The sequence below is a fragment of the Embiotoca jacksoni genome, unplaced genomic scaffold (assembly GCF_022577435.1).
Source record: "Embiotoca jacksoni isolate LCO1_2020_lvr unplaced genomic scaffold, fEmbJac1.0.p SCAF_5, whole genome shotgun sequence".
NCBI classification, from domain to species: domain Eukaryota; kingdom Metazoa; phylum Chordata; class Actinopteri; family Embiotocidae; genus Embiotoca; species Embiotoca jacksoni.
Window position 1 is genome coordinate 838,953 of NW_027185403.1, and position 9,460 is coordinate 848,412.

Sequence of the window (9,460 nt, forward strand, 5' to 3'; positions counted from 1 at the left end):
TGTTTTTTTTGTGTTTTGTTTTTTTTAAATACCGGTGGGATTAAGAAGCAGCCTGTTTAGTGTCAGAGGGCTCCCGCTGAATTTAATCTGCCGGTTGTAGCTTTCCAAGTCGGATTGTTTGACAGGAAAATGAAAGACCGACAAGCTTCAAACAGAAGAATTACAAATCTGTCGTCATTCAGGAGTCTTCATGAGACTCAGACAATGAGAACCGGGTCAAAGTGATGTCACGTTTTCTTTAGCAGTTCAAAGTATATCTGAAACAAAAAATAATAATGTAAATATAATTTATTTTAAAGTGATGCAACTTGACGTGATTTAAATTGAAAATTCTCATCTCACAGATTCAACTGATGCTTAAAGGACAAAAGATGGGCTTGTTATGTAGATTGGCAGCTCACGTGTAGGAAGACATCATTTAAACAATAATATTGGCCTTTAATGTCAAAGACAACATTATGATGTCAAAAATCCATCTTATAATTAAAATCACAACACATCTGCATGGTAATCGGAGCATCTTATTTACAGCAGATTGTCCTGAACTCGGTTTGTATTTCCGGCTATCTAAAGATGGGAGTGGCAGCAGATACAAGCACCAAGAAACAACATTGTTTTATCTTTGACACCACGTACGCTGTGTGTTTTTAATAAAGCGTATACAATGCATCAGCTCCCAGTACATATTTCACGCTTTTTTTGTTTTTTTAATTGGGTCAGAACACGCTGGGAGACTTCAGTGCTCACACTTTACCGATGACTCAGCTGATCAGGTTAAGTTTGACATTTCTCACAAATTCAAATGAAAAACAAAATGACGGCAAATCGAAGATATTGACAAAAAAAAAAAAAAAAAAAAAAAAAAAAGGAGAAACGACTTTGAGCAATTTTACTTTGACCCAAAAGCAAGAAGAAAACGTGCCACCGGTTTCTGAAAAGATGCGACTGATCGTTTGATCTCAACGCGGTCTCGGTAACCGGAAAATGGGGGAAAAACGACTGAAACGAGACACTTTCGTTACAGATTTCCGCATTTGCGTTACGCCATAGAAACCACGCGGTCGTCGACGGCTGCAAAAACAACAGAAATCGGATCTAAAAAGTATTTGAGGCCGACTGACCGGAGAGGAAAACCTGCTTTCTGCAGCGTGAACGTCACATCTGCTGAAGGTCGTTTCATACTTTGTTGTTAATTTGTGCACAAACTAAACGACGAGCTCATCTCCTCATTCGACGCTGTCACCGAATTTGTGTGCCGATTCAATACATAATGCGATTTTTTTATATATATATTTCGGCTACCGTTTAAAACAAACCAACAGCTCTCTGGTTCACTTTTCTTCAAGTGCCGATGTCAACAAGTTAAACCGGCCCGGCCTTTATGAAGCTCGTTCAAGTCGAAATGGTAATTAAATAGCGGTTGAAGAATCAGCTTTAAAAAAAAAAATCGTCAAATAATCTCACCTCGACGAGCCCTCCTGCTCCGGGCCCGGCGGACAGGACGAGCCGCGGATCAATGATTCCCTTCGCAGGGACGATTATGCGCTCCGTGGCTTTCAAATAAGACATTTTCTGTTCAGACATCTCGGTGTTCGAACGGCATGAAAGATGATGAATGGCGGCGAGGTTGAAGCGGCTGCCAGCATCGATCAGCCGCTATTCGCTTTTTAATTGAGGCCTGTCGGCTCCTTGCGTATTTCCCCTCCGCCCTGTTCGGCTGTTAATGTGCCATTAAGAGATTCGTTGGGTTTCTGTAACGAGCGGCATTCGCGCTGATCCGCGCCCACGTACGACGCCACTGTAACTCCATTATAAGGGGCGACATGTCGACGACGCCAGACTGCCGGCGTGATGATTGTCAGAGGCCAGAATTTAGCTGTTCAAGTGTTTCAATAGACCTCTCAGCAACATTTAATTATTATTATTATTTTTTTTTTTTTTTTTTATGCCAGTCCAACAATTTTCATAATTACCCAGTGTAAATCAATTAGCGTTCTTCTTTCCCTGCCGAGCTCACCCCGACGAGGGGCGTCGTGACGCTTTATTCGAAGCTCCCATTCGCTGCTTTAAACATTCATGGGCCATTTTACAGGCAGATTTCTTACTTAACACAGGAAATAAAGGAAATTGATTTGCAGACGCCGTGCCTGATTCAAATACCTTTTTGATATTAATTTTACTTCACGAGATGTCCTGCTGCTTTAATCGTTCCAAAAGGCTGGGAAGCAGTCGCAGGCTAAATTTATGTTTTTTTGTTTTTTTTTTAAAGTAAATTTAAGCTGACTGGCGCTAAATGCTAGCTGCTCAGTATGAGGTCATAAATCCTTAAAGAAAAAAAAAAAGAAAAACATAACTATCTGGTCATAAATCAAAGCATTTAACAATTACAAAAATCAACCTGATGATGGCGGACGATATAAAAAAAAATAAAATACAGAGATTATTGATTTATTTCAAGGGGAGACATAAATGTCATTGAAATATGATCAAAGGTTGTTGAGATATTTCACTTGAAACTACAAATTCTGTCTTGAGAGGAAAAAGTCAACAGTGAAACGTCTACAAAATGAAAACTTTCACCTGCTGCTGGCGCTGCGTGAAACTCCAGATCGGCATAAAGTTATTCATTATTTTGCGTCGCAATAATTAACGCAAATTCATCAAATCGTCGCAATATTCGCAGGAGTTTGAAATTTTGACGCGAAAAAAACGTCGTCAATAGAAGCTCCGCATGTAAACATTAGGCCTACGTGTTGAATTCATATTTAGTAAGCCATCGTCTGAAGCTCTTATTTTGACAGCGGATGTCGCCTGTTTCCTGTTTTACAGTCTACAGGTCGTCTTTTTTGTAAAACTACGTCGCTTTTATGATTTTTTTTTTTGTAACTGAGCCCCAATGTTAATAAATAAATGAAAAAAAAAAAAAACATATCGAACATATTTTTGCAAAGTGCAGCACGCTTATTATCAAAGGAGGTGATTTACGCATGACGCTTTATCGATTATTTTTTTTTTTTTTTTTCTTGAGTCGCAATTTTCCGCCAAATAAAACCTTTTCGATCGCGACGGTCACGACGATAATCAGCGCAGGGACTCACCCGTGTCCCGTTTCCAATTTCGCGGCGATCCATCCGGCGGACGACGGGACGCGATGGTGAAAAAACGATGCCGTGGCTCAAAAAGCGTCGCCGAAGCCGAACCGGCGAACGCGCGTCGAACGCCGACCGGCGCCCCCGGAGAACGCGTGTCCCAGTTTGATGTTCGCGAGCGTTTTGTTATTGATCGAATCTTTTCCTGTGTTTTTCTCCAGGTTCGGTCTCATCCTTCATCGAAATGAGCCCGTCCTCCACAAGATCGACCTGGAGACGACGTCGTACGTGAAGAACATCAGTTTGCGGGAGTACAATTGCATCCCTAAGTCCGTGGCCTACACCCATCTCGGCGGCTACTACTTCGTCGACTGCCGGCCCGACTCCACCGGCGCCGCGCCGCCTCAGCTCGTCTTGGACGGCGTGACGGACAGCGTGGTCGGCCCGAACCGCGACGTCACCGGCACTCCGTACGCGTCCCCGGACGGCCGCTACCTGGTCACGGTCGACGACGGCGACGGCCTGATGAGGATCCAGACGATCTCGGAGAGGGGCGAGATCCGGGAGCCGTTCGACATCCACACCAACCTGCACCTGTCGGACCTGGCCTTCCACCGCTCCTTCACGGAGGTCCACCAGTACAACGTGTTCGGCAGCTCCGGCCGCCAGACGGACGCTCTGTTCGTGGAGCTGAGCACCGGCAAGGTCAAGATGATCAAGAGCCTGAAGGAGGCCACCAAGTCGTTCGAGTGGCCGTGGAGCAGCAGGAACCGGGTCATGGTGGGCAGCGAACTGTTCGGGCAGTACCTCATGACGCCGTCCGGAGAGTCCCTCTTCATCCTGGACGGACGGCTCGACAAGCTCAACTGCGAGATCACCGACGTCCCCAGAGGCAACGTGGTGGTGTGGGTCGGGGATTCTTAAGGTCGGGCGACGTCGAGACCCAGCGAGCTTTGTTTCCCTTCGAAGGTACTGTTGCACTGAATTCTGTTGCAGATTCTTTCATTTTGTGGGAGCGCGATAGTGAAAAAAACAAAAACAACCCACAGATTCAGAAACCAAATTGATTTGTAACTCCATCGGATGAAAGACTGCCATCTCTCCCCCCCCCCCCCCCCCTCCCCAAACGAAAAACAAACAAAAAAATACGTGAGGGCATAATTGATTGACGCTGTATTTAAAACAAGTTTTTTGTTTTTTTTTAAATTCCACCTTTCTGGGTCGACAAAGTTGCTCGTGAAATTTTCCAGGAATATTGATATGAATCCGTAAATGTGCACAACTTATTATTCGGTTGTATTCAGTGCGTGGGAATGCTGTAGATAACCTGTTAACCAAACGAATTCAATTGAAATCGGCAAAAATAAATATATATAAATGTCCCGTGTGTGTCCGGATTAACCCCTCGTAATTTAAATTAAACCACCCCCGACTTGTTCCTGTGCCTTCAAGGAAAAGTTTCCCTCCGTCAGAGGAATCGCGCGATTGCTTGCGGAGCGACTTGCAGACGACGCCTCGTTCTTCGACCCCCTCATCCACGGCGAGTGTTAGTTCCTCACAAATCGCCCGCTCTTCGTCCGTCCCGTCCGTCCGTCCCGTCCCGTCCGTCCGACGCAGCCGACTCAGTCCAATTAAAAACGAGCCCCTGCTGTGATCCCCCCCCCCCCCCCCCCCCCGTTTGAAGTGGAGACCGAGCGGTTCATTATGGTCGTGCGCTCTTGTAACCTTTGATCTGAAATTATAACCGGCCTCGGAAGGTTTTGAAAGATTTTTTTTTTTTTCCCCTTTATAGTCCAAAGCAGAAAAATGAAAGTCAGTGGCGATGTTAGTTAAACTGTACCAGCTTTATACACAACACATTGTGAAATTGAAAGTATTTCAAAATGTTCTTCAGCGAAGAGTCAATAGAGCACCTAGTGTGTGTGTGTGTGTGTGTGTGTGTGTGGAGAAAATTCTATCATAACTTCAATATCCTTGGACCAAAAAAAAAAAAAAAAAAAAGAAGAAGAAGAAAGAAAGAAAGAAAAAAAAGAAAAGAGAAGCATCTTTAGAGTCTAGTTAGATGTGGAAAAACATGCATCGTCTGCTCCGTTTGCGCGTTTCAAGTGGGTGTTTTTAACGTGAAGTACCGATGACCTCGCGGCGGGGGGGGGAGGGGGAGGAGTGGGGAAGGAGGTCGTGTCGTGTCGAGGGGTCTTCGAGGAGAAGCTTTGAATGCGAGACGCAGCTCTTTCTAAAAAAAATAAAATAAAATAAAAAAAATAAAAAAAAAAAGCTCCTGCAGTAGATCCGTAGCTGGCAAAGTCAACGAAAGTGTTTCCTCGCTGGACACATTTCTATGCATTTTCACCCTCTATGACTCTGAATCACAACGGGCAACTGTATCGCAAATTTAGTATGAACTTTTGACGTGTACAGATTATATAAAAGTCATTCTGTCTTTTCCTGTTTTAAAAAAACAAAAGCAAAAAAAAAAAACCCTCCTCGTATATATTTTTTTGGTTTTTAATTACATTTGTTGTTGTTGTTGTTATTGTTGTTTAGTTTCCCCGCCCCCCCCCCCTCTCCCCCCCGCACACCCCCCCCCCCCCCCCGCCTCTGAACCCGACCGCACCGGCCGACGACGACCTCCGACCTTCTCCTCCGCGCGGGTTCGTGTCCCGTACGCAGCGGGCCGACCGCCAGCCCCGTTAAGTTTGCCACCGACGCGTGCAGGTTCCCGCCCCGTCCTCCGGTCGCGCGCTCGTCGCCGCTCCTTTTTAAAACCAACGAAAACGAACCAGTCGGCCGTCGCTCCTTCCCCGACGTCCCGTACCCGAGCACGCCGTGACCGCCGAACACCGCTTCCTCACCTCTCGCGGAGCCCACGTCTCGTATGTTCCTCATGTGATTGTTATTTATATAGAGAAAAAACACGCTTGTCATTTTACCCAACAATAAAAAAACAAAACTATATGATCAAACACGTTGGTTGTGGGTTTTTTTTGTGTGTGTGTGTGTCTCTTTGTTCCCCGTTTAAAAAAAAAAAAAAAACTTTCTATCGCCGCAGACGGATCCACGCGGTGAGACGTTTCCTTCAGGAGCCGAGTTGCCGGTTATTATTCTCCGAGATGCAACAAGAAGGAGGTCGGGACTCCCGGTGTCCCTCTGGCCGTATTTATCCTGCAGGAACAAAGTTCATATAACTTAGAAGATGATTATAAGTAGAAGAGGAAGACAAATGTTATGTGCGAGACGTAAAGGTGTTTGACCCCCAAAAATAAACAGAAGCAGACTGAAGTGAAGGCTGGAAGAGTCGGAGTCTTGTTTTTGGAGTTTTTTTTTCAAACTAATTTGACTTTTTCCACAAAAAGTCAGACTTTTCCCGACTCACGTGGACAAAAGTCCAACTTATGGCTGACTAAAGTCTCCTGGGTGTCTCCTGGGGGTCTCTTTCGCTTCTCCTAGGGGTCTCCTTCGCGTCTCCTTCATGTCTCCTTTGCGTCTCCTTCGTGTCTCCTTCGTGTCTCCTTCGCGTCTCGTGCGGGTCTCCTTTGCGTCTCCTGGGCATCTCCTTCGCGTCTCCTTTGCGTCTCCTGGGCGTCTCTTTCGCGTCTCCTGGGGGTCTCCTTCGTGTCTCCTTTGCGTCTCCTGGGCGTCTCTTTCGCTTCTCCTAGGGGTCTCCTTCGCGTCTCCTTCGTGTCTCCTTTGCGTCTCCTTCGTGTCTCCTTCGTGTCTCCTTCGCGTCTCGTGGGGGTCTCCTTTGCGTCTCCTGGGCATCTCCTTCGCGTCTCCTTTGCGTCTCCTGGGTGTCTCTTTCGCGTCTCCTGGAGGTCTCCTTCGCTTCTCCTGGGGGTCTCCTTCGTGTCTCCTTCGCATCTCCTTCGTGTCTCCTTTGCGTCTCCTTCGTGTCTCCTTCGCATCTCCTTTGCGTCTCCTGGGCGTCTCTTTCGCTTCTCCTGGGGGTCTCCTTCGTGTCTCCTTCGCGTCTCCTTAGCGTCTCCTTTGTGTCTCCTTCGCATCTCCTGGGCGTCTCCTTTGCGTCTCCTGGGCGTCTCCTTTGCGTCTCCTTTGCGTCTCCTTTGCGTCTCCTGGCTGCGGTGTTTTATTACAGTTTTATTACAAGTTAAGAAAATTAAGGGTGAAGCCGTGTTGCTATGGTAACCGAGCATGGTTAAACTGCGTGTTTTGTTTTGCGTGTCCTGTCGCATGGAATAAGAACATTTCCGTGACTATTTCTAACCCCGGTAACGTGAAGACATAATTGAATTAACAATCAAGTTTTCGTGAGCCTTTGTGACCCCGTTATGTTTCCATGACAAAGATAAGTCAACAAGTAGGAGTTTGTTTTGTGAACAACAACTCCAAGTTATTCTAGTTTCTTTTTCTGAACCGATAATAAACTGAATATCTGACAAATAATATATTTGTTATTGTTGAATGGACAAAACGGGTGATTTCAAGACGTCAGGGTGACTCTTAAAAAAAACCAACAACAACAAAAACGATGAGCATTATTTGTGTCATAAAAGTAAGAATGCAGTAATGGAGAAAACAATTTTGACAGTGAAAAATAAACAAGTGTTGCCTCTGTGGAAAAAACTTCTCCCTGCCGTTTCCTTGACAGCAAGTTTTGTCTAAATATATATATTTTTTTTCATCACAAAGTCACATCCATGAAAGAGAAAAACTTTTTTGTGATTCATCTGTGATCTGTGTTTACAAAAAAAAAAAGCTCTATTCAGCATGTTCATATTTCACCACGGGTAACACTTCCCAGCAGCGTGTTACATGTTCCTCTCCGGGCTGCATTCATCTTTAAAATGGACGGCTGCAGGTCTCTCGTCGGCTGTTTTGGATAAAAGGATCCTCCAAATTGCACAAGGCTGCACGCTTATCTTTGAAATCCATGTGGAGAGGTACTTACGTCTGAACAGCCCCTACATCAGATAAGCCCTTTTCCGCCGATAATGTAAAAAACCTACCGCGTTCAACCACGGCAACAGGAAGGAGAACAGACTCTCGCCGTCTCGGTGTCCGTCCTGTATTTACCGATTCGCTGGCGATACGTTCCCCGTGGAGCTGCTGAGTCGGCTTTTTTTTTTTTTTTTTTTACTCCGACGGAAGCAACCGGAGCCGCGGCTGCAATTTTTTTTATTTTTTTTATTTTTATTCCGTCTGAATATTCGACAGATTATATAATTCGTCTTAAAATGAAAGCGCCCCGTTACGAAAAGGAATATTTAGTGGAAACGCAAATATTTAGGCTAAAATAGGGTGCCGCCCCGCCGACGGGACCTCCCGCCCTCCCAAGGCAACGGTAGGGGAAACACTTGGAGAGAGGACAGCAGAACTGCAACTATTACAGCACGTATTGGTATAATTACAATATTTGTAAGACGTCCGGGAAGTACATTGCCTCAGTAGGTAACATTTTTATTAGTTCAGGACAAAGAGAAGCAATAAATATCCGGCAGTTGATCCCCTCAATTATTTTAGCTCTCGTATTCAACAGTCCAGTCGTAAGGAAGATAACAATTAACGTCAAAAACCTTTAATTAGAAGCCACACAAAAGGTTGTTTTTTGTTGGTTTTTTTAAACAGCTTTTAAAAAAAAGATGGCGGCACATGAACGATCGGGACACTCGTACGCAAAAAAAAACCGCCGAGCCGAGTGATTTTTTTTTTTTTTTTTTCCCGCCGCGGCCGGATGAATGCGCAAACGTGCAAAAAGCACTCGCGAAGCCCTTCGTGGCTGACGACATGCGATTTGGTTGTTCAACGGTGCTTCAGTGCGAAAAGTGCGCGGCTCGTGCTGCCGATAAACACCCCCTAACGCACCTCCTCCTCCTCCTCCTCCTCCCCCCCGATTTATATTCTTCTCCTCCGAATCACACAGAGCCGGTAGTTTATATTAATATTCCTCCAAACCTTTTAATAAAACAGCCGTGTGACCGGAAAAGATGTCCCGGCGGTCCCTTAATTATCTATTGTCAGTCCTCCCATCTCCTCGTGGTCACGTGGGACGGCCTCGGCCTCCTCCTCCCCGCCGCACACTCGCGCCTCGCCTCCGTCAGGAGAATTTAGCACCCCGCTCTGCCTCCATCTATTACTCCACTCATAAGGCGAGCGGCGTAATCACGCCGCCGGCTCCTTAATCATGCTGCCGGGGCCCTGCCAACAGCGTAACCTCTCTGCTCCATCCGGAGCGACGGCACCCGATGACTGATTGAGGCCGCTGGTGGTGCCGGTCGTAGGTCCTCATCCCGCTTCCACCACCCCCACCCCACCCCACCCCCACCCCCACCCCCACCCCTCCAGAATAATCAGCGCACTTCTGTGTGGCGGCCGACGGCGGCAGGTAGAAAATGGATTTCCTCTCAGCGAGGAGA

At 46.2% G+C, this 9,460-nt stretch overlaps 1 protein-coding gene across 4 annotated transcripts in view; it reads left to right on the forward strand.

Annotated features, from left to right (window-relative positions):
* fstl5 (follistatin-like 5) overlaps window positions 1-6,052 on the forward strand; it is a 170,201-nt gene extending 164,149 nt beyond the window's left edge. For all 4 annotated transcript variants that reach the window (XM_069170944.1, XM_069170943.1, XM_069170945.1 and 1 more), the window contains one exon: window positions 3,311-6,052. In XM_069170944.1, the coding sequence (XP_069027045.1) occupies window positions 3,311-4,013 (703 nt within the window). In that variant the 3' untranslated portion in view covers window positions 4,014-6,052. The remainder of the gene's footprint in view (window positions 1-3,310) is intronic.
* The last annotated feature ends 3,408 nt before the right edge of the window (window positions 6,053-9,460 follow it).